The sequence below is a fragment of the Lissotriton vulgaris genome, chromosome 11, assembly GCF_964263255.1.
Source record: "Lissotriton vulgaris chromosome 11, aLisVul1.2, whole genome shotgun sequence".
Lineage (NCBI taxonomy): Eukaryota > Metazoa > Chordata > Amphibia > Caudata > Salamandridae > Lissotriton > Lissotriton vulgaris.
This window is the reverse complement of record NC_141699.1, coordinates 341022193-341047978: the sequence shown is the minus strand read 5'-3', so window position 1 is coordinate 341047978 and position 25786 is coordinate 341022193. Positions and strand designations below refer to the sequence as shown.

The 25786-nt window shown below is 43.4% G+C and overlaps 1 protein-coding gene across 1 annotated transcript in view; it reads right to left on the bottom strand.

The window, feature by feature from the left end:
- SUSD2 (sushi domain containing 2) overlaps positions 1 to 25786 on the bottom strand; it is a 1032760-nt gene that overhangs the window by 47573 nt on the left and 959401 nt on the right. Inside the window, exon 26 of the mRNA XM_086943298.1 lies at positions 2189 to 2285. Coding sequence (XP_086799424.1) covers positions 2189 to 2285 — 97 coding nt within the window. The remainder of the gene's footprint in view (positions 1 to 2188; positions 2286 to 25786) is intronic.

Genomic DNA, 25786 nt, shown 5'->3' with positions numbered 1-25786 from the left:
TTATCAGCAAGCCAGCAACACCCAACGCGTTTCGGTCTCTACGGAGACCTTGCTCACAGAAACCATTATTACATTTTTTTGCTAAGTTTAAATAAAGTAACATCCTCCATGTTAACACCTCACTTCCTGTTATTTGCACAGGAATTATGGGACATGTAGTTTTCAACCAACCATTTAAGCCTGTTGCAATTATTTTCTATAATTTTGGCATTTAGCAATAAATCAGTACATGGGACTAACAAATTAAATTCATACCCTCCAGTGGGATGATAAGTTGGTACCATAATTCAACCTTTTATCCCATAGTTCGTTATAGTATAGCCCTCTAGTGGGCATTCCAATTACAAATTAATATATATATATATATATATATGTTGTTTGTGTGTGTGTATTACACTTACTTAAATTTTCATGGTAAAGGCATAGTTCTGGTAAACAAATGTGTTGTAAAGACTTTCGTTGTAAAGGCTTTGTTGTTTTTAAGGAGTGGCTGTAAAGGTAAGTCATGGTTCAGGCATCAATGTATGTGGTAAATGCTGTTTCCCATTTGCTGCTGCAATCAGTGAAGTGCTCACATTTAGCTGGTCGTACCACCATGCAGTTGGTTTTACTCTCTCCTGGATGCCCATGTATGATGCCTCGTGCAAGGGTAATAATAAAGTGGTCAAGCGAGATTGGAAGGGTCTGTTTGATGATTCCTTTTCCACTGCCCTTAGAACTAGCAACAAGACTGACCCTGATGATCTTAATCTGGCCACATCGGAGTTCTCTTCTTGGTTTAGCTCTGCCTTGGACTTGATTGTCCCTTTTAAGGCGACTCGGATACATAGGGAGCTGCCAAATGCCCTGTGGTTCTCTGATGGGTTTATACAGATTAGACAGCTTTTCAATGCCAAGATCGAGCCTGCTGAAAAAAAATGACGGCCAGGAAAAAAACGAATAAAGTGTCTTAATTAGGGACTAAAAATTAGCAATCAGAGAAGTAAAATCAAGTTTTTGCTCCAACAAAATGAATACCTCTAACTCTTCTAGGGAATTGTTCACCGTGACAAACCTTATGTCTTCTCCTAAACTTGGACGGATCCCAGGATTTCTTTGCTAAATTTGCAAACTATTTTCAATCAAAAATTCTTACCATGTATTCAGAATTTGATTCTTTTAATCAAAATACACAGAATTCTGCAAACTCTGATTCACAGGTGAACTGAAACCCCAGAGAAAGTAGAGATGGAACTACAGGGAATGAAGCAATACAATCTTCCTTCTCACAAATATCGTAAGATCAAACAGAGCTCCATCTTTCCAGTGTCAAGTCACGGCCGCCCGTCTATTCAGTAGTCAGTACAATCGCCACACCTTTGACCTTAATCATGAAAAGAGCTATCGTTACAGGATGCTACCCACATATGTGTAAAGAAGCAGCAGTTAGTCCTTTGCTAAAAAAAGACAAATTTGTATCCCAACGATTTAAAAAACTGTCTTCCCAAATACCATCCCTCGACCCTATCAACAGATTACCTAGCAAACCTAGGTAATAAAGACTTTGGAATCTTCCTAATTGAAATATCTCAAAATTTAACTTATAATCAATTTAAATCAAGCTCCTTGCCCTGCCATGTGGGGTACCTCAGGTATCCTCCCTAAATCCAACACTGTTTAATCTATTTGTACCTCCTGCTGGGCAAAATGAATAAATCCTTCGGCTTACAGTTTACGCAGATGACACACAGATAATATTGTCTATCACAGAGGATGGACATTCCATAGCCATCAACTTTAACAACTGAATGAAGGAATTTGCCAATTGGGTGAGGGCTAATTGTGTGAAATTAAATGCAGACAAGAGGAAGTCATTATATTTGGAGGGCAACCCTCGATTTGGAATAATAACTTGTGGTCAGATGCACAGGGAACCCTGTTTTTACCTACTAATTCGGCTAAGCATTTAGGTTTTCTTGTGGTTTAAACATCTGGCTTTTTTAGTACTACACACTGAGCCAGTACAGCTCGGTCGTCAGCAGAAACATCTAGCAGGGGTTTCACCCTGGATGTTTGCAGCAAATCTAGCAGCATTTGTCCAGGCTCTTCCCGCTGATGATGGCTCTCCACTTGTAACCCTCAACAAAGCTGGTTTCATAGTGCAATGCAGTTGAATTGGCTTTGTCAAGGATTGCTATCAAATGCTTACCGTGCCTGCTTCCACTCATGAAAGATGATCACCAGAATGACTGTTAGCAGTGCCAGGAAAGCAAACACACAGCCCAGAACTATTGCAAGAGTGTTATCTGAAAAAAGAGAAACCACAATCAGTACATTCCAATTCAGCGAACATTCCTCTATTGGGATGATCTTTTCATTTTCATTTATAGCTCTAACATGCACAAGCATTCCTGGGGAACCTATTGTGTATAGCATGTGTGGTAAAGTAATTATCAATTGCTTATGATGCAGATTTAGGAGAATATTTCAAAATTCATTATGGAGTCTGGATGCTTCTGTTCCAGAATGTGACAGAGCACCAGAATTAATGTCTTTCTGGTACTGCACAGAGCTAACTAACAGAGTTATTCAGCCCTTAAAAACCTTAGAATGCAGGCATTGCAAAAAGACATCAAGGATTCTGATTTGATGGCGGATTCTATGAATTATATTCACTTCCATACGAGAAGGCTTAAAACATGGTGGCAAGGCTGAAGCAGGGGCAACAGAAAAGATGGCTACATTGCCCCTTGCCTCCAAATTAGGTCAACAGAATGAACATTAAGAAGATTGTTTAAGATTTTTCCATAGGTACCATTTCGCCCACAAATATGGTCATTTTTGTTTCTCACATAACTCTAAAACAAGCAGCTTTTAGCGAGTCATCGCTGTAGATTCCACACCATTTTCACTTTCTTCAATATTAATAGTAAAAAACAGTAGTTGCAAATGTCTTGGAATGGAAGATTTGGGATAAAGAAATGTAGATGAAAATCAAAAACTATGACCATACTTTCTTCTCACCCTTTCTATAACATAAGTGGAGACAGAGCTGCGTGTGGCTGACCTGGATTAGAATAATCACAACAGACGTTTATGTCCCAATAAACAGAGTGCTCTTGCAGCATCATGTAAACTGGTAGTTCTTCAGTGGCTGGTCTACCGAAACAGTGCTGGTAAAGGGCTGCTGTAGCTCCAACATCAGACACATACCAGCTCCCCACCCCTAAAGGAGGTGGAAGAACCGAATGTTGAACAGAAGAGTGACCTGATGATTTTGGTGGATGCCCTGTTATCACCCAACACTGAATGAGGTGCATCTACAAACATTAAGAAAAGTGTAAAATTATGAAATTGATTGCTTACTAATAAAGAGGTTATATGCCTGTGGCTCCATTTATTCAAACCTGTCTCTTTGGTACCTTAAGAAAATGCCTGGCACGTTGATAGCAGTTTTGGACTTGCAGCTAATTCCGACAAACAAATCCTTATTGAATAAACTCCAGGTGGTGACCGGATCACTGACATAATATAGAATGACAAAATATAGACTTACCAAAATATAGTCACCAAAATATAGAATGCCAAAATATCGAATTCCTATCTACAAACAGGTAAGTACAAAAATATCGAATCCAAAATATAGTCTGTAAAAAATTATAGTCAGTCAAAATATCGAATTTTTTTAAATGTCTTAAAAGTAATTTAAAATTAATGAAATAATAAATATAATTAACTAAAACATACTTAAAAATACTCAAATAACCTTAAAATTAAGATATTATTAATTTAAGTTATTAATAAAAAATTTACAATATTTTACCATAGGATAGCAGGAGGGTAACATTTAATAATAACACTCCAGTGAGTGCAACAGTAGGGAAAGCGTTGGATAGCGTAGGGGTAAAAAATACTATTCCCCCTCCAGTGAGTGCAACAAAAGGGAAAGCGTTGGATAGCGTAGGGGTAAAAAATACTATTCCCACTGCAGAGTGCAACAGTAGGGAAAGCATTGGATAGCATAGGGGTAAAAATTACTATTCCCACTCCAGAGAGTGCAACAGTAGGGAAAACGTTGGATAGCGTAGGGGTAAAAAATACTATTCCCAAACCAGTGAGTGCAACAGTAGGGAAAGCGTTGGATAGCGTAAGGGTAAAAATTACTATTCCCACTCCAGAGAGTGCAACAGTAGGGAAAGCGTTGGATAGCGGGAGGGTAAAAAATACTATTTCCACTCCAGTGAGTGCAACAGTAGGGAAAGCGTTGGATAGCGTAGGGGTAAAAATACTATTCCCACTCCAGAGAGTGCAACAGTAGGGAAAGCGTTGGATAGCGTAGGGGTAAAAATTACTATTCCCACTCCAGAGAGTGCAACAGTAGGGAAAGCGTTGGATAGCATAAGGGTAAAAATTACTATTCCCACTCCAGAGAGTGCAACAGTAGGGAAAGCGTTGGATAGCGGGAGGGTAAAAATGACTATTCCAACTGCAGAGCGTGCAACAGTAGGGAAAGCGTTGGATAGCGTAGGGGTAAGAATAACTATTTCCAGTCCAGAGAGTGCAACAGTATGGAAAGCGTTGGATATTTGAAGGGTAAAAATTACTATTTCCACTCCAGAGAGTACAACAGTAGGGAAAGCATTTGATAGCGTAGGGGTAAAAATTACTATTCCCACTTCAGAGAGTGCAACAGTAGGGAAAGCGTTGGATAGCGGGAGTGTGAAAATTACTATTCCCACTCCAGATAGTGCAACAGTAGGGAAAGCTTTGGATAGCGTAGGGGTAAAAATTACTATTCCCACTCCAGATAGTGCAACAGTAGGGAAAGCGTTGGATAGCGTAGGGGTAAAAAATACTATTTCAATTAATCAAAAAGAGACTAGCTTGGAATGGGGTTGGCATGATATTTTCCCACTCCAGAAAGTGTGACAGTAGGGAAAGCGTTGGATAGCGGGAGGGTGAAAATTACTATTCCCACTCCAGTGAGTTTAACAGTAGGGAAAGTAATGATTTAATATATTATTAAAAATAAATTAAATATCAATACCAATAAAACATGAATTGAAATTAATAACCAATTTAATATTATGTAATAATTAATTAGAAATACAACTACATATTAGTTATTAAACATTAATAACCTATTCATAATTATTTAACAACTAATTAATTTTCAATAACAAAAACTAATTAATAATAAAAATTAATACCAATTAAAAATTAACAGTCAATTAATTATCAATACACAAAAAGTATTTTTAATATGTAATTAATTACAATTACATTATTTCCCACCCTATTCCCCTATAAACCCACATCCCACTACACAAAATACATTAATACAATTATCATAATTATCAAATATTTAATTAATACAAAATAATTACCAATTAATAAGAATTAATTGCCAATTAGTAGAAATAATTACCAATTAAAAATTAATTAACAATAAATTTAAAATCAATACTAATAAATGAAAAAAATTATTTACTTCATTACAATTAAATTACTTCCCACCCTATTCCCCTATAAACCCACAACCCACTACAGATAAAAAAAATAGAAAATAACATAATTAACAATTAATCAATTAATACAAATTAATTGCCAATTAATAAAAATTAATTACCAATTAAAAATAGCAATAAATTCAAAATTGATACCAATAAATAAAAATATTTAATTAATTAAAATTAAACTACTTCCCACCCTATTCCCCTATAAACCCACAACCCGCTACAGAATTAAATTACACAAAAATTAAATAATATAAAATTGATTACTTAAAATACATTAAACATACATTACAAAAATTAATATACACTTTTCACACATATACTAACATACAAAACACTTTAAAAAATGTATATTATTAAAAAATCGATATATTTAATGCCTATATTGTATACTTCGATATTTTGACTTCTATATTTTGAAAATCGATATTACTTACCTTAAATTCGATATTTTTAACCACTATATTGTGTCCATTCGATATTTTGTCCATTCTATATTTTTACTTCGATATTATGTCCATTCAATATTTTGGAATCGATATTATGACTGTTTACCGTGCAGAACATAGCAGCCTGACTGGTCCAGAATATGCCAGCAAGAATAGCATCCCTCCCCCTTCTGCGACTACTTCACTGGCTCCCTGTACGTAAGAGAACTAAGTTCAAGTTCTGTTCTATAGTACATAAAGCTCTGAATGGCAAGGACCCAGCTATCTCACAGAACAACGTATCCCTTACCAGCCTAGGAGATCCTTACCATTTGGGGAGAAATCCCTCCTTATTACTCCTGGTTTTAGTAAATCTCATACTGGGGGCAAAGCCTTTTCCTACCTGGTTCCTCATTATTGGAATCACTTACCCTCTCATCTCCGGAAGTACTCGTACCATCTTCATTTTGAGAAAGCTACTTATAACTGAGCTCTTTGGCAACTATTTCCTACTGGCCTGTGTTTACTCCTCCAGTAGCATGGAGATACCCCTTTATGGGTGATTCAGGTGCTTTATCAATTTAAATCAAATGAACTTGTTAATTCATTTGTAGTGTAGTGTAGTTGGTGGCATTTTGTTTTATTTTTATTACATACAACCTTTAAAGACCGATAACAAGCTTTGCAATTGAGGTGTCTCAAGAGACATTGATTGAGGTTATTTAATAGTTCGAATTATTTGCATTTTTTATTTGAAGAACACAAAGGCTGTAACTGTGAACCACTCTTACCTGCACGGGCCACTCCTGGAATTGCTTGGGCCTTTATGTGACATAATATGATGATGAGATTACCCAAATTTGCCTCCGTTTCTAACCTTCTCCTGTTGTGAATGTATCTAGGACCCTAATTAAGACATTCCCGATTTATGCCCTTATGTGGTTATAACAAATAATATCCTTATAAAGGCATAAGAATCATATCCATATTAAGTCATAGCCAATGCAATCCAAATACGGCAATGCTACTCCCATAGACTCCTAGAAAGCACAACGCGTTCTTGAACAAACCAAGCCTCCAGCAGCCCGGAAATTCCCCCTGCTTCTGTTTTGATTTGACCTAGAACTCCTGGAGTCCTGAAAGAACAGACAGTTCTTAGTGATGTCTTATGTCCAACCTTACGTCAAACTCGGCACCTTCCAGGTATAAATATACTAACATCTGCCTTAAGCAACACACGGTGGTTTGGAGCAGATCGGCTATCTACTTGCCTGACACCCTGCTGATGCGAGTGCCGAAGGAAGCCGACCCTCCATGCTGACGCACTGAGAGAGACGCTGTCTTTTCTCTTGCAGAGAAATCCAGCTCCAGTGTTTCCCTACACCCTCGCGGGTTGCTGGGAGATCGAGTCCTGAGAGAGAGATACAAGGCCTCTTTCATTCTATACCCAAGGTACGGAGCTGATTAGACCCACAGAGAATTCTTGATTCAGATTCTTGGCAAAAAACTGTAACTCATCTACTCCTTCCCTGTACTAGGCTTAGGTTAGGTACACTGGGGTAGGCGTATCTTAGAAACACCAGTTGAGTATGTTTAGTCATTATTTTATTGTTGTATGTATTTTATCCATTTTAAGTATCTTATGGCTTAGAAACAATGTAAATGCTTTTACAGTATTATTTCATAATACTCCTTTTACTTTACGCACTTCACTTTATGACAAGTATTGCAATTGTGTCAGTTCATTTCTCTTGCACAAGAAAGAAGACTGCTCAATAAATAACCCTTTTATTGAAAACGCCCATCTCTCTATTTCTCTGCATCTCTGGTGAAACGGAGCATGCACGATTGACTGAGTAAAATAGCTATCTATTGTTTCCGCGACTCTGGAGATATACTCCTTGTTCTGGAGGGAGCAAAGTTGTCATGTTTATGCGGTTGTCAGAAACTAATCCCTTCTGGTCTATTCAGGAAAGCTAAACACCTTCTTGTTTACTCGAGAACGTTTCTAGTGACCTCTGAGCTAGCTGGCACACACAATTAAGTCTAACATATTCAATAGAGACCTAGTCGACCTCAGTCCTACGTCTAAACTGTCGTTTATGTTATTCCAATGCGCAGAGCCTATTGGGAATATAGGAACTACACTACACTCCATGAGCTGCACTGGCTTGCTGTCTCAAATTGCATTAAGTTTAAAGCTCTATGCTACATATTCAAGGCAAAAGCCGGAGTTGGTCCCAAATACATTATGGACATGGTATATCCATATCACCCGATCTTCCTAACAGACCCAGTTTATTGTACCAAGATTTTGCATGTCCCGTATGAAAGGCAGTTCCTTTGCCTATCTATGCTCTCAACTCTGGAACTCCCTTTCCAGTTTCTTTGAGGAAACGTATGTCTCTTTCAGCCTTTCGTAGAGACGTAAAAACCTGGCTTTTCTATCTCACTCACTTTGCTCTCAGCATTCCCCCTATTCTTCCATGCGCCGGGAAAACCCTTGTGGTAGCTGTAAGCATTATTAAGGGGGTCATTAGGATGGCGGACGGACCTGTGTCTGTCCGCCACCCCCAAGGTGGAGGGACCGTCCGCAAGGGCAGTGGCGGTCCCTCCATGCCAATTAGGATGTGACTTCAAGCAGCACCCGCCGCAATGTTAAAAATGCCTGCATTGCATTTCCATGCACAAAGCGGCAGGCACCGCGCGGTGCCTGCCGCTTTGTGCATGCAAATGCAGGGGGTTACCATAGGTTTACACATGCTTTCTAATTTGGCTGGGGGTGTCTTGCAGACACCGCCACCAAATAGCAGGCTACAGCCTGCGGATCAGCAGCGGACGGACCTGCCATCCGCCGCTGATCCTACCGCCATCCTGATCTGGCGGGTGGTGTTTACAGGGACTGCGGCGGTGAATCCGCATCCTCCGGGCCAGTGGTGGCTTCCACCAGCCCAGAGGATGCGGATTCACCACCATCCTAATCGAGCCCTACGTTTTTAATAATAATAATAATAATGAGATGGCGGAATTCTTGATTTTGATAATAAGCAGTATTGACAAGTTGAAGTGCGGGAATACCATAGGATAAATATAAGGTAGACCCACTGGGGCAGAATTGTGAGATGAAGTTGGATACATACTTTTGGTACAATTCTGAAATGCATTCAATTGGTATTCAAAATGTCATAATGATGAGGTCAATAATTTTGTATTTATGTGCCTGTACACTGAGGTGCAATCATCCCAAGGCTATATGTATTGTCATAATGCATTGTTTAGGTCGCTGCATACACATTTGAAAGGCACTTGCACAAGTATTTCTTCTTTTTTCACAATAAGCGCGGCACATGGTGTATTTAAAAGGTCCGCAAAATGCAGTAACTGCTGCCAGCAAAAAGTGACAGTTGTGGGGCTGGTGCGGGGTAGAAAATCAATAAAATGATTGGGCGGAGGGGAATAAAATAAATAAATTGACTTATCTTACTGCTGACTGCTGCCACGCCTCCGTCCTCTTCTGTTTCTGCCTGAAGCACGAAGCGCACACAGGCTTCTCATAGCCAATGGCGACGCTGCCGTCACCATAACAGTAGCGTTGCGATTGGTCTAAGTGTTTTTTTTGGCAATCAGATGAGGACTTTGAGCCTGTGCATGTTCTCCACCTGGCTGTACATTACAGCCTGGTGGAGAACATGCAAAGTGCACATGACTGTTTGGCCGTACCAAGATGGCCGGCCAAACTGTCATGTGCACCTAAGTGCCCTAACCACTCCTCCCTTGCTGACTGTGATGACATCCCAGCCCCACCCACCCCGTAAACTTCCCTCAGTGAAAAAAAATTATTACAATAACGTTGAGCTATTAACATTTTATTTTTCCTTTTTTTCTTTATTCCACAGTAGGGCGGTGCTCCTCCTCCTTAGTGGAGGAGCTGCCAATGCCAAAATAGCATCACTCATCATGATCAAGGCTTTGCTTAAGCGGAGTTGCATAGATGTGTAACTCTGGGATCAAGTAGAAAATACCTTTAGACTGCTTTTTGAGTGCCAGTACTTCTTGCACAGCAAAGCGAATGGTTTAGAAAAATAAGTATATATTCTTAGCATGATCAATTGTAATTACCAGAATTACAAAATAATAAAGTACATGGTATATTGGTGAACCAGGCACTGAGGGGAATAGTCCATGACAAAGTACAACCTCTAACACTTAAGATGTCGCTGACTTTGACAGATAGTCACATTTCCAACTCTTATTATGGAGGAGAGTTCAAGTGATAAAAATGAAGTTAGAAACCATACTTAATTACAGCCTCAGTCTAAAAAGTAATTATCCAAATATAATAAAATCATGCAACTGATTTCCTAAAAGGAAAATCATCATACTACAAGTACCATACATAAAGATTTAAAATATCATTAAATAACAACAATCAAATATTATATATATGTGCGTATCTGTGTGTGTATATATATATAAGCTGTTTACTTTGCCGTCCTCCATTAAAGATTGAGTGCTGAATAGATGTACTTGAGTGGGCTCCTCCATTGCGCAGGCAACTCTACGTTCAATGGATTGCGGCTCCGCCTGAAGCTGCGGAGCGAGCCCTGCTTCATTTTCATGAAGACCTGCTTCAGCGCAACATGACGCTGAAGCTTAAGGAACAAGTACAAGCTAATGGGGGTGCAAACAGGCATCGGAGTCGGCGAAAGTACCCACTGCAAACCCACTTGGATCATTATTTTGGCATGAACTAGAAGTAAGGCGTGACAATTCACATGAGAAAGAAATTGTGGCACCACGACTACCAGAGGGCCACGGGGGTGGTCACATCCCACTTGAGCGGGGTGTCAGACATTTAAAAGAGTGCTGTTGGAAATTGTCAAATCTCCTTACTTGCAAGTCCAGAGCCCATTAGGAAGGGCTACCAGGTACGAAACGCGTCGGGCTGAACTTTAAAACTGTGCAAGTACTAAGCTGTTTCCTTTGCCGTCCTCCATTAAAGATTGAGTGCTAAACAGATGTACTTGAGTGGGCTCCTCCGATGCGCAGGCAACTCTCATTCGATATATATATATATATCATGCTACAGACTCCTCAAGGAAAGTCTCCCAAGGACGACAGCACTCGCATGGGCAGGTTAAAAGATTTATTAGGAATCTCAGGCACAGACGCGTTTCGGCAACAGCCTCTGTCAATGTGTTTTATATATATATATCAGTAGGAGTGGTGAAGGGATATATATATATATATCAGTAGGAGTGGTGAAGGGATATATATATATATATATATATATATATATATATCAGTAGGAGTGGTGAAGGGAGATATATATATATATATATATATAGTGGTGAAGGGAGATATATATATACATATATATATATATATATATATCTATATATATATATATATATATATATATCCCTTCACCACTCCTACATATATATATATATATATATATATATATATATCATGCTACAGACTCCTCAAGGAAAGTCTCCCAAGGACGACAGCACTCGCATGGGCAGGTTAAAAGATTTATTAGGAACCTCAGGCACAGACGCGTTTCGGCAACAGCCTCTGTCAATGTGTTTTATATATATATATCAGTAGGAGTGGTGAAGGGATATATATATATATATATATATCAGTAGGAGTGGTGAAGGGATATATATATATATATATATATATATATATCAGTAGGAGTGGTGAAGGGAGATATATATATATATAGTGGTGAAGGGAGATATATATATCAGTGAAAGAGTTCTCTGCATCTGTTTCACGCTAGCCAGAAGCGTGTTAAGAGGCCCCATTCCGTAAGCTGGCTGGAGCATCACTGGCATCTGCGTGTGCAGCGCTTCTTTTTTCTCCAAGTTATTGGAAATGCTCCAGACACCCTCCTACGGGTAGGAAGAACGAGGGCTGCTGCCAGGCGCAGCTTGTGACTTCACGAGGGGTTCTGTTCACTGTAACTGAAACCTGCAGCCCAGTGACACCTATTTGTTCGAGGAGGAATGGCAGGGGACTCGAGGAGGCGCTTTGAAGTTTCACGGCAACCAGGACTTTTCCCTACAGTCACCCGTGTTTGTCCTGCACAGCACCAGTTAACAGGGGTTATTGTCAACTCACCCAGCTCGGTGCTTCTTCCACCCAGACACAAAAAACTCTGGGAGATGTAGTTTTAACATCGGCACATCGGGAAGGACAATCACATGGTCAAGAGCCCTGAGTGCCCCCACCAATAGGAGAGATGCAGGACTGTTTCAAACATGGGTGGGGCAACATCCTGGAACAACAGCGGCACCCGAGGAAGGCGGTTGGAGCCGAAATGCATCGTGCCTGTAAGCTGTTTTAATTAAAGGACCTCCGAAGATATTTCCCCGTGTGGCCTCTCTTTCTTTCGTTAGTGAAAGAGTTCTCTGCATCTGTTTCACGCTAGCCAGAAGCGTGTTAAGAGGCCCCATTCCGCAAGCTGGCTGGAGCATCACTGGCATCTGCGTGTGCAGCGCTTCTTTTTTCTCCAAGTTATTGGAAATGCTCCAGACACCCTCCTACGGGTAGGAAGAACGAGGGCTGCTGCCAGGCGCAGCTTGTGACTTCACGAGGGGTTCTGTTCACTGTAACTGAAACCTGCAGCCCAGTGACACCTATTTTTTCGAGGAGGAATGGCAGGGGACTCGAGGAGGCGCTTTGAAGTTTCACGGCAACCAGGACTTTTCCCTACAGTCACCCGTGTTTGTCCTGCACAGCACCAGTTAACAGGGGTTATTGTCAACTCACCCAGCTCGGCGCTTCTTCCACCCAGACACAAAGAACTCTGGTAGATGTAGTTTTAACATCGGCACATCGGGAAGGACAATCACATGGTCAAGAGCCCTGAGTGCCCCCACCAATAGGAGAGATGCAGGACTGTTTTAAACATGGGTGGGGCAACATCCTGGAACAACAGCGGCACCCGAGGAAGGCGGTTGGAGCCGAAATGCATCGTGCCTGTAAGCTGTTTTAATTAAAGGACCTCCGAAGATATTTCCCCGTGTGGCCTCTCTTTCTTTCGTTAGTGAAAGAGTTCTCTGCATCTGTTTCACGCTAGACAGAAGCGTGTTAAGAGGCCCCATTCCGCAAGCTGGCTGGAGCATCACTGGCATCTGCGTGTGCAGCGCTTCTTTTTTCTCCAAGTTATTGGAAATGCTCCAGACACCCTCCTACGGGTAGGAAGAACGAGGGCTGCTGCCAGGCGCAGCTTGTGACTTCACGAGGGGTTCTGTTCACTGTAACTGAAACCTGCAGCCCAGTGACACCTATTTTTTCGAGGAGGAATGGCAGGGGACTCGAGGAGGCGCTTTGAAGTTTCACGGCAACCAGGACTTTTCCCTACAGTCACCCGTGTTTGTCCTGCACAGCACCAGTTAACAGGGGTTATTGTCAACTCACCCAGCTCGGCGCTTCTTCCACCCAGACACAAAGAACTCTGGGAGATGTAGTTTTAACATCGGCACATCGGGAAGGACAATCACATGGTCAAGAGCCCTGAGTGCCCCCACCAATAGGAGAGATGCAGGACTGTTTTAAACATGGGTGGGGCAACATCCTGGAACAACAGCGGCACCCGAGGAAGGCGGTTGGAGCCGAAATGCATCGTGCCTGTAAGCTGTTTTAATTAAAGGACCTCCGAAGATATTTCCCCGTGTGGCCTCTCTTTCTTTCGTTAGTGAAAGAGTTCTCTGCATCTGTTTCACGCTAGACAGAAGCGTGTTAAGAGGCCCCATTCCGCAAGCTGGCTGGAGCATCACTGGCATCTGCGTGTGCAGCGCTTCTTTTTTCTCCAAGTTATTGGAAATGCTCCAGACACCCTCCTACGGGTAGGAAGAACGAGGGCTGCTGCCAGGCGCAGCTTGTGACTTCACGAGGGGTTCTGTTCACTGTAACTGAAACCTGCAGCCCAGTGACACCTATTTTTTCGAGGAGGAATGGCAGGGGACTCGAGGAGGCGCTTTGAAGTTTCACGGCAACCAGGACTTTTCCCTACAGTCACCCGTGTTTGTCCTGCACAGCACCAGTTAACAGGGGTTATTGTCAACTCACCCAGCTCGGCGCTTCTTCCACCCAGACACAAAGAACTCTGGGAGATGTAGTTTTAACATCGGCACATCGGGAAGGACAATCACATGGTCAAGAGCCCTGAGTGCCCCCACCAATAGGAGAGATGCAGGACTGTTTTAAACATGGGTGGGGCAACATCCTGGAACAACAGCGGCACCCGAGGAAGGCGGTTGGAGCCGAAATGCATCGTGCCTGTAAGCTGTTTTAATTAAAGGACCTCCGAAGATATTTCCCCGTGTGGCCTCTCTTTCTTTCGTTAGTGAAAGAGTTCTCTGCATATATATATATATATATATATATATATATATATATATATATATATATATATATATATATATATATATCCCTTCATCACTCCTACTGATCGGCTCTGGACGCCGATCCCACAACGCAGGTACAGACCACAACAACGCTTCAGGATCCTTTCAAAGGTAGTTTATTGCTCCCTTGTCACCAGCATGGCGCGTTTCGGCTACAACACGGTAGCCTTGATCACATATATATATATTAGTCTCCACCCTATTCTCCTGCGAACATCACACTCCTATATAACATACATTACAAAAAGAAAAGCAATATTTTAAAAGAATAACTGAATAAATTAACAAATACACAGTAATATGAATCACAATAATATCAAGCACGAAATTAACAATATTAAACATTACTTAAACAATATCCTTACATGAGATATTGTACACCCGATATTCTTCACATCACAGTACTTTTGGCACGAAATTAATGTCCTACAATATTTTGGATTAATATTATATTGGAACAACTGTTAACCACATTCCATAGTAGCAGAGCCGAATACTAGTCTAAATACATAAATTATTTTTCGCTTCATTCTAGATCTGATGCAACCAGCCCATTTGTTTGGGTAGCACATTTCAGCAATTTCATGAATAATGCGCAGATTTTTGATCAGCTCAGGAAAGTCATCGCTCACCAAAAGTTTAGCTGGCTCAAGGCCTTAATGTGGAACAGTGGAGGCAGCTGCCTACTGTGGCACGAGCTCTCCTGACCATACTGATTTTGTGGATTTCCAAGGCATGGATGCAAGCTAACTGGTTACCCTTAATGTCTCTTAGACTGGAATTTTTAGCAGGGGACATATCCCATGAGGTATTCTCATTTTCTTGGTTGCTACCCATTTGAAGAAACCCCCTACCTGTGAACCAAGTTATGTACTTAGACAGTTATAATGGACCACATCTTCTAGTTTAAAGCATAAACGAAAAAAACATATCAAACCTATCACTCATAGCAGGTTGTAGGTATCCTTCCCCATACGGTGAAGAAAAGGTGAATGGTGGGGTGAGTGTGTTCCCTGTATTGAAATGTTTGTAGTTGATCTCGGACTGGTTCCAGGTCAGTAACGTCCCCCAAAAATGGATTGCCTTAAAGGTTTCCCTGTCTGAGGGAATAGAACCCTCCAATAAAATATCCCCCAAAAAGAATGGTGGCACTTATACATTGAGGGGTTTGTCTGTTTGGGAAAGGGAGGATGGCACTACATGCAATTCTTAGAGTCAACAGGATGGCGTTCTCCTACAGCACTTTGAAAGCATGAAATGACCTCCATTCTACATCAGAGGTTCTCCCTCTCTTATTGAGTTCTGCAAGAAGCTGAAGACCTGGCTTTTCAAATAACCACAAAATCGATGGAGAATGGATCACTTGTAGACTACAGCACCAGGGTTTTTATTCAGGGCCCCCATCTTAAAAAACCCTCATACACGCACGTTTTCGATCAGGTGGTAAATCTTGATTCTCCACCAAGTAACGTAGCGTGGGTGCATTATCATAGGGTTCTTTTTTGTGTATATGCAACCTCCACTTGGAGGTACCCACTGGTATTTTAGCAGTGCTCCAGAAATAGTGCTCCCAAAAATTGATAGAGTTTAAAAAATCCTTTAATCTAAAAAATGATTTTATTAAGGATATAGATCAAGGATACTAAAAAATGTTTTGCTGTAATGAAAGTTCGCGTTACTAGACTCCCTATACATAAGAAATGGTCAACATGTTTCAGCCCCAGCCGGGTCTATGGGGCCTTCGTCAGGACCGAGATTGAATATTTAAAAGTATAAAAATACTTGCACAATTTGTGTAGTATCACTGTGGAGTGGTTCTCCATGTGTTCGCTCTACAAGGTCAGTAGTACCTTGATATTCTTGAAGCGGACTTACATCGGGGATTAGAGAGACTTTCTCCATCACCGGCTCTGCGGATTTCCTCGCTGGTGCTGTCTCAGCCCTCGGAAATGACCAACCTACCCTAGGCACACACAACTGCTTATAGTCAAGATATCCTCAGGGAGATAGTGTGTTTTACAAAGATGCCTAACATATCACAGAATGTTAAAACTCATGGGGGTGGCTTTAGCTATTGTTTTTTTTATCTATTGTAGGGTTCAGCTGCAAGGTGTGTTTGCTTGCTTTTGCAATTTATTAGGCTCGGCAAAAGACTCTGTGTGCCCGAGGGCAGGGCCTAAATCTGTAAGCAAGGGGTCAAGGAAGAGAGTTGAGGATGTAATGAATTGTCTATCACCAGACGATACAAGACAGCAGGCAAAGCAAAAGCTTTGGACATTAGACATCATAATTACAGATCCACAACTCAATGAACAAAACATGGCCACCACGATCAAGACCCAGTACATCTAATACATCTCAAAAGCTGTAATGATAACCATGGTACCAAATGGAAAGCCTCAAGGCTGCTGATAGCACTCTAAAATGCATTAAGTCGCAGAGTTACGTACAGGGCTATAAACTCTTCTTGGTTTCTTGAGAGCCAAAAAGTACTGCCTCCAAAGTCCTTAAACTGTGGCCTGAAGTGCAAACCACAATCAAACGCTGACTTGTTATTTAGTATGTTTAGCAGAAACATTCCCTACTACTCATGTACACGGGTACCCTACTACGCATGTGCATAGGTACATGAAAACAAAAGCCCATACTGCAACTTACATATGTGGCCCCATCTGAGGCAAGAATTTGCTATCCACTACAGCCAGTAGGATAGCTCAGTGAGTTAATGCACGCGACATAGAAATCTATGTGGAACTCCGAAGGCTAAAGCTTCAAATTCTAGACGGGTGAACGTAAATCCTCGTCTGTATCAAATAGGTATAACTGCCTACCATTGATTTTGCTAATGAAAACACCTGTTATTTCAAGTATTGTAATGTCCTGGACTGGGTTAGCCCCAGATGAAGAAACAAGCTATTATTAGAAAAGGCTCTCCCGTCTCTTATGAGAGAGAATGAATTTAATAAGCAGGCACTTGACTAGGAGTTTTATAGCTTCCAAATTTAAAATAATTAGTTGAATGCCCAAGGAAGCATTTAATTGGGCACACAGTGGAACCACTTTGAATGATGCAATCTGAATTTGCTTTCTTTTGGGGCCAGCTGGAGGTATTCCAAAAACTCTTTGATCAAGGTTTGAGTTATCCGCTTTTTCTCTCAAGAGAATACATTTGTGAACATAAAGTTTTCACGTTGATGACTGACATCTCTGTCGAGTATCCTGCAAGTAAGTAGCTTAGAGCTGAGAAGAGGTGGGGAGCTTTAGTTTGCGCGGTTCTGGCGTAATGCGCATGATGTGGCAATCCATGTCCTACAGCTATCAAATTCTGCTTATATTGAATCATGTTGAATCAATTTGTGTTGAATGGGGAATTTGGAAAAGGCAATGTAAAAAAACCCTGTTTGTAAAGCCAAACTTGCATTCCTTTGGGCGATCTTGAATTCAGTTGGGCTACAAAAGTGCGGTACGCGTGCCTCAGAAACCTGGCCCACCGTCCTAGAAAACAATTCTTCACTGAAATGGAGCCATGTTCTTTGCTGCTGCTGCTGTGGTAGGAGCCGGAGGAGTTGTATTACAGGATGTGATTCTGCTTTGGTGCCTGTAAGGTAAAGTTGGACAAAAAGTACCACTGGCAGGCACCAGGGCGCGGGCCGAATTACCACCACTGGTGGCAGGCTGGGAGGAGTAAGATCTTGAAAAAGTCCATTGAGTTGTGGGTACATGCCATGCAAGGTGACAGCACAACAGAGGTACCCTACTTGATGCCTATTTTCACTAGACCAGTACTGCCTTCTTTGGTGCTGGGATCTGGCAGTGGACTGCCTTGTGCAAATGAGCCAGTCATAAGGTGGTGATGACCCGCCTAGTATATGCCAGGGAAGTACAGGTAAAACGTTTCTCGCTACACAAGGCAGTGCGCACCAGTTCTTTGCATATTTCACAAATAGATGTGCCGCATTGTGCTTGGTAGGTCGAGTCAGTCAGCTCTGAATCTTACATTTTCAAACTTGGCTTTTTGTGTCTTGCACATACAAATTGTCCTACGTCATCACGGGCAGCCATAATTATGCTAGAGACGCCACCAGTGCCTTCCTTAAACATAGCCATTTCTCATGAGCAGGGGAGCTGGAATTACGGGTGAAGGGGCTGGTGGGGGGAATGGGGGTGGCAGGAGGTTCTGCAGCACCCTCTCGATTTTATTACACATTTAAAAAAAAAGAAATTAACCACTTAGCTTCCAATCAAACTAGTATTGCTGCTGCCACTAACAGACAGTGTGTTTATCTGCAATGCTGAACAGAGGATGAAGGTTTGAGTTATCCGTTTTCTCTCTCTAGAGGATACATTTGTGAAAGTTTTCACACAGATGACACATCTTTGTCAAGCATTCTGCAATTAAGTAGCTTACAGCCCAGAAGACACAGGGAGTGGTAGAGGCATATTTACTAAAAAATGATACGGCGATGCAAGCCATGTTGCTACGCTGAGCTGCGTTATTTGGAAAGTGCGGGGATGCAGCATATTTACAGCAATACGATGAATCCCTGTGCTTTCCTCTGTGCTGGTGCACAAGTGGCTGCCTCGCGCTAATGCAGACCCATTGCACCATGGTGCAAGGGTGCCTGCATTGCTGGGATGATTGTTTTTGCACAGAAAGAGACACCTTACTGCACAAAAACAATGATTGATGGTGTTTTCCTCCTTCTATGAGGCATATTTCCTAGTTGCGTCATTAGGAAAGTGCAGGGATGCATTGTATTTACAGTAATACGATGCAATCCAGTGCTTTCCTCTGCGCTTACGCACAATTTGCTGCCTAGTGCCAATGCAGGCACCCTTGCACCATCTTGCAGGGTGCCTGCGTTGCAGGGATGATTGTTGTTGTGTAGGAAGGAACACCTTCCTCCACAAAAACAATTGTTGGTGGTGTTTTCCTCCTCTATGTGTGCTGCAAAATTCAGTACACATAGAAAGAGGAAAAAACAAGGAGAAATAAAGGTATTTATCCTTGTTGTGCCACTTTAACACCTCCCTTGGGGAGCCATTAGAATCTGATGCTTTCCCAGGTTTACAAAAAATTGCAAAGCTGGGAATGGGTGAGAATCCATGGGTGTTGCATGAGAACACCCAAAGCAAAACCCATGGAACACCCCTTTCATTGAGAGTAATGAGTGAAAGGGGGCAATATTTACAAGGCTATAAAAAGCCACGCAGGGTGGCTTTGTGTGGCCATCTGAATATGGCTCAGCATTGTGCGCCACCAGACCTTTAAAAAAGTGTCACTTTGGTGGCACAGGGGCCTTGCAAATATGCCCTTTAGTTTGCTCACCTAACCAGAGGTTCCTATTTGGATGTATTGAGGGCTTGCTAGGCCAACATGCACCCTCTCAACATCTTGAGAACCAGCTGATTTCCTTTTTTTTTATTCTTGCAGAGTGAGAAAGTAGAGTAGAAAGTAGAGTAGAAAACGTGGTATAACCACATGCAGTCTTTGAAAGCATATTGGACAAAACAGTTTAGACACAGAGTTGAATAGCAAACAATGGCATTTCAGTAATCCAAAGCTCAATTCGTTTTGCACTTCATCTTGAGTCCTTTCAGTAAAGCTCTTTTCACCAACCAATAGAACTTTGCCGTCTCATTTCGAGCCTGCCCTATGTGCAAAAGAGAATTGAACATAGAAACAACAAGATTGTTGTTTAAAATGTTATTTTGGAAGGAATTCTTACAAAGATACTAGGACCCACCTAATTGTGTAAATACTAGATAGTATTTCTAAATAAACTAACAGTGAAGCATTATGAAGACATTGCTTTGAAGCACTGAGGTCTGTTACCCAGAGGTCTGTACAGCAAACTTGGACCTCATTCCTGGTCTTTTGTAACTCTGTCTAGAGTTTCAACATATCACTGACTAGGACTAAAGGTCATATCCATATTTTGGAAGATCCAGGACACTATCGCTATTGGGTCACTAACAATGGTGCTAGTTTTGATACAATTATGTGCTTCCCTTCAGAACTATAAAACCTACAAAATTTTAAACAATATATTTGGAAACGTTCTATGAGCTGGACACCCATGCCTTCCTGAAATGCCTCGGCTATCTCCCTTTACTCACTTGTTCAGTGATATTGGCATTGATAAGATATTTGTGTGGGGTGACCAAAGGCCAGCACCCCCACTCAGAAAATTGTTCCAGCACCACTGTTCGTGAGACACAATAGCACCACTTTGCAGGGGTGAAATCTGCCCACAGCACAAGCACCGCGTCAACCCCCTGCTGAATCCATCTATTCCGTACTCTTTTGTATCGCTTGCTCATTGTCAAACTTTTCAAACTCATAGTATGTGACCAATTTTTGTAGTTGTGTTGCGAAGTCGTCAAGGGACTCCTCTGCTAGCTGACACGCAGTGTTGAAGGTGTACCTCTCAAAGTCAATATTTCCTTGCTGATCAAATTTTGCTGTGAGGCACTGTATCACTCCCTTGTATGTCGCTGTTTGATTGTTGGGAAATGTTATGAGCAGGTCCTCCACTTCATCCCATGTGACATGTAGCGCTCAAATTGCCGAATCCATCTTTTCCACCTGATGCCGACCTGTGGATCCGATAAGCTGAATGGCAGTGGTCTGCGAAATATTGCTTATGGAATCTTTTTGTCACTTGCTAGTTCAACCATTTTCTCCGACGTGCAGCTTTACTGCAGGCCTTGTTTATGTGTAATTACTTTCTTGCTAGAGTGATAGTAGTACTTTGGTCTCTATTTTATTTCTTTGTTTCCACTTTATCTTTTGTCTTTAATGTGTTGTCTTTCCTTTTGAATTTCACCTTTTGTACTATTTTAGGTGTTTGCCTGGCTTTAAAATGGCCTCCTGGCCTTCCTCTTTGTTTATTGGCTGAATTTGCCTGCCCTTAAAATGGCCACCACTGTCTCGTGAGACCGAGATTTCTGGTGCCTGACCCTTTAAAATGGCCGCCGGCCCTTTCTGGATGCTGATTGGCTGAATTCGCCTGACCCCAAAATGGCCACTTTGTTCATGCGAGATTTGCCTTCAAATCTAAGTGCAAAGCGGGCTCTTCTTGATGCAGCGGGCGGCTGGGACACAGTCGGGTGCACTGCTATAATGCGTGCGATGCTCACACACACATACGGGTGTACCGCTTGCTGTCGGGCCGGTGGGGGCCTCTTACCACGTCTTAACTGCGGCCGGTGTGGGCTCCCAAGCCGGTGCGCCAGTTCTCTGCACTCGGACCAGGGTGGGCTCCTGGCTCGGTTTCTTCCAGCAACCAGGTGGGCTCCAGATGTCGCAGCAATTCTTCTCCTGTTCTTCACAGGCGGCAGGTGGACCAGGGTGGGCTCCTGGCTCCGTTTCTGAGCTACGTGGGACCCCAGTACACGCGCCTGGTTTCGCCTTGATATCCCACCTTACTTGTCACCAGTTGTCGTGTTCTTGTACCTAAGGAAACACGCAAGAATCAGGTACGGTTACGATATCCTTTATTTGGTGTGGCTTCTGCCGTGCCCACATGCACGTCCGTCCTCGTGCCCTCCTCGTCCCCAACTGTCCTCTCCCCACTCCCTGACCAGTTGTGGTGTCCAGTTCCTTTCGGTCCTTGTGGTCAGGTGTAGGATCCTAGTGCCCTTAGCCCCAGGCCACTACACAACTAAATCAGTGTCTAACTGGACCTAAAAACAGGGATATTCTTTAATAGTCTTCCCATATCCATGTAGCAGTCAATCAAAAAAACAGAGTACTTGTTGACATTCTGCCAGTGACCCCACATTTCCCAACACCTTATTGATTACATGCCAACTTTACCTGACTGGAAGCCAAGAGTGCTCAAGATAGGACAAACGACAAGACGTGCATGTATTTGGACACAGTCTGCGTTTTATGACAATAGTGGACAGGCTACACTACAATCCCACAAAGACGATAAAACCTTGCTTCTCTAAAAAGATCGACCGGTGCCTGTAGTTAAAAACATAGCAAAATACCAAAACGAAACTACACGTAGAACTCGAGCCCTATTATGCAAAGTGATGCCGGAGTGCAACAAACGTGCACTTTGGAATTACAAAAAGGGCTGCACAAGTGTCTGTGGTTTCTTCTGCAATATGGCTTGTGCTAGCTTTACACATGCACCTGAGTGATCACAATTCGGCTTTCATATATCTAAGGAGACATAGCCCCAAGCAAATAAAGAAACCATTTGCCATTGTATGTAAGTGTATTGCCATTTTGGGTGCCAGGGTAAAGAAGATAGCAGATAGTGCAATGAGGTGCTCCTTGGGGATAGGATACAGGCTGGTAGGTGGAGTCACTGTTCCCACCTGTGGGGTGAATCCTGCCCCCTCAAACTGAGGACACAGTCGCCACCCGCAGTGAAAGGCAGACTAAAAACAGCCAGTCCACTTTCACTAATGTGCTGTTCCAAATGCATGCCTGAGTTTGTGACTGTTCTTGGAACATTGATTGTCAAACGTTTTGAAGCACATAAGATTGCCAGCTGCACAACTGCATGTTTCATGTTATTTCTAGGATGATGGTGGAACAGAGAAAATGCCTTTTCCTCGAATCTTTTGAACCGTTTCCCTATTGGTTGATTGAAAAAGGAGGTAAAAGCCTGATACTGAAAATTGTTTAAAGATGCACTTATTGAGTTATTCTTTTTCATGATGTGGTTAAAGTAGATATTGATGTGTGCTTTAATTCCTAGAACAGAAGCAATAATACATGACCAGCACCCTAAATTCGAAAACCTGAAGCGTATCAGCAAAGTAGACACCAATTATGCATCAGATGCAGTTGCACCAGGTTCCAAAGGGCTTGGGGGGAGGTTGACCTCAATTACAACTGTATTTTACTACCCAACCCTATTTTCCCTTGCTTGCACCAGGCTCAAGGTCACCCTTGCTATGCCATAGCTGGAAATAAAAGTCACACCAGGTCTGTGCCCCACTTGGAGGTGGAGATAACCTCATTAAGACACTAAGCTTCTAGAGCAGCCAAATGTGGGAATCTACCTCCTGAAGCACTTTCAGCAGGTAGGTGTTTTTAACAAAGCCGCCAGTAGTGTAACTGGAGGTGCTCCACCATCTGGTGCATAAAGCAGCCCCCCACCCTACCTTACAGACTTGTCTCTGTGCCTACTCCACTAATTCAGGTATCTGTATGTCAAAAACTGTGAACACCTCCAGAGCATTCTTGCCCTGTATCCTACAACAGCATGTCATAGGTGGTTGCAGCCCTAAGAGAAGGGCATCCACAGCACAGACATTCAATATGGTAGGCTCAGCAGCCTAGTTTCTTTACTGTGGCTGCAACTTGAGCCCAGAATTTCCTTTCACTTTGGGACTCTCTTGCAGGTACTTCAGTGTCACGTGTCGAGTAGGGTCAGGATAGCGTTGACATTGAAAGTTTCAATGTGAACAAGAAATGGTGGCAAAGCAGAGGCTGTGCAAAACAACCGGTGCTTGTATATCAGTGCTCCCAAGTTTCCCAGGATTGTGATATGTTCATACAGTAAGGGCTTTTTCTGCGTTTTCTAATAGTATCAGTCCTCTACAATATTAGTCAATGAAGACTACTTGTCACTGAATACAAAGAAAGAACCTGAGGCTGGATGGGCTATTCACGCAAGAGGAAAGAAATCATAAATCATAAGAAGTAAGAGGTGCTGTCCCACTTGTGGGACACCCCCGCGCCGCACGGCCACCAGCTGCTGCGTGTGCCCCTGTGCCTGCTTTCTGCCTCAGCGCCGGCCTCGCTGCCGCCTTGAGCGCTCCCCTTGGTTTTTTGCCGGTTTTTGACCGAAATTTGTGCTTGTTTGCTGTGTATGCCGTATGATCGCTGTTGAACTGTTTTTCCCCCGTTTTGACCTGCATTTGTGCCTGTATTTTATTGTGCCGTTTTTCCCTGTGTTTTGCCCTCCATTTGGGTATTGGTGCTTGTCTCCTTCCTGATTGCCCGCCTACCTCGCCGCCCTCCGCTCTCCCTCCCCGCTCCCGCTTCCCGCCACCGCCATTAGCCCCGCCCCTTTTCTCTTCTGTGCCCTCCCCGCTCCCAACTCCCAGCTGCTCCGCCCACCCGCGCACTTCGCCTTAAATGGCGACCGTGCGAACGTGCAGCGGTCACGCGCAGCGGACGCGCCGATTGTGCGCCGAAGGCGCGCCAAAGGTAAGCCCGTCTGCGCCCGTCCGCGACCGGATCGCGACCAGCACCAGGACCCCTGGCCCACGAAGACCCCGACCGACCCGCCTGACGTACTCCGCCGCCACCCTCATCGCACTCAACACCGGCCGACTCCCAGAATGCCACCAGGCCACACCACGACGCACCCACGGACCTTTCAGCTGCCACGCCTGCAAGTTCTCCTGCATCCGGACCAGCCTCGCACCAGCACCCGCCAAGTCGAACACCAGCAGCACCCACCTCAAGTGCATCCTGCTCAACACCCGCTCCGTCCACAGACACGCCATCGAACTCTGGAACCTTCTAGACACCACAGCCCCTGACGTTGCCTTCCTCACGGAGACCTGGATGAACGCCTCTTCAGCTCCCGACGTCGCCATCGCTATCCCAGAGGGCTACAAGATCGTCCGGAGGGACCGAAACGCCAACCAGATGGGAGGAGGCATCGCCATCATCCACAGGAACACCATCCGTCTCACGACCAGCACCGACAACACCCTGACCAGCGCCGAACACCTGCATTTCCAGATCCACACCAACCCGAACACCAACCTCAGAGGCACACTGATCTACCGACCTCCGGGACCACGCACTCAATTCAGCGAGGACATCGCCGACTTTGTCAGCCCGCATGCCCTCCCCTCCGCTGACTACATCCTCCTGGGAGACCTCAACTTCCATCTGGAGAACAACAGTGACCGCAACACCAGCACCCTGCTCGACAACCTCGCCAACCTTGGACTCAAGCAACTGGTGTCCACCCCCACCCACCTCGCCGGACACACACTCGACGCAGTCTTCTCTTCCAGCACAGACATCGACTTCAGCCACGCCACAGAGCTTCAATGGACGGACCACAGCTGCGTCCAGTTCACCTTCAAGAGAACGACGACCCACCAACACCAGCAACAGGCCGCCCACAGAAGCTGGAACAAGATCACAGCAGACCAGCTCGCCACCTCCCTGAGCCAGCACCCTCCTGCCAGCTCAGCGAACCCCAGCCAGGCCGCCGACAACCTCACGAAGTGGATAAGCAACTGCGCTGACGAACTCGCCCCACTGAAGACCCCGCCTAGCAGACCCGGCAGCAAGAAGGCCCCATGGTTCACCGACGAACTCAAGAGCTCCAAGAAGAACTGCCGAGCCCTCGAGAAAGTCTGGAGAAGGGAACCGACACCGGACAACAGGACCTCCTTCAAACTTGCCACCCGGAAACACCACCAGCTGATCCGCGCTGCCAAG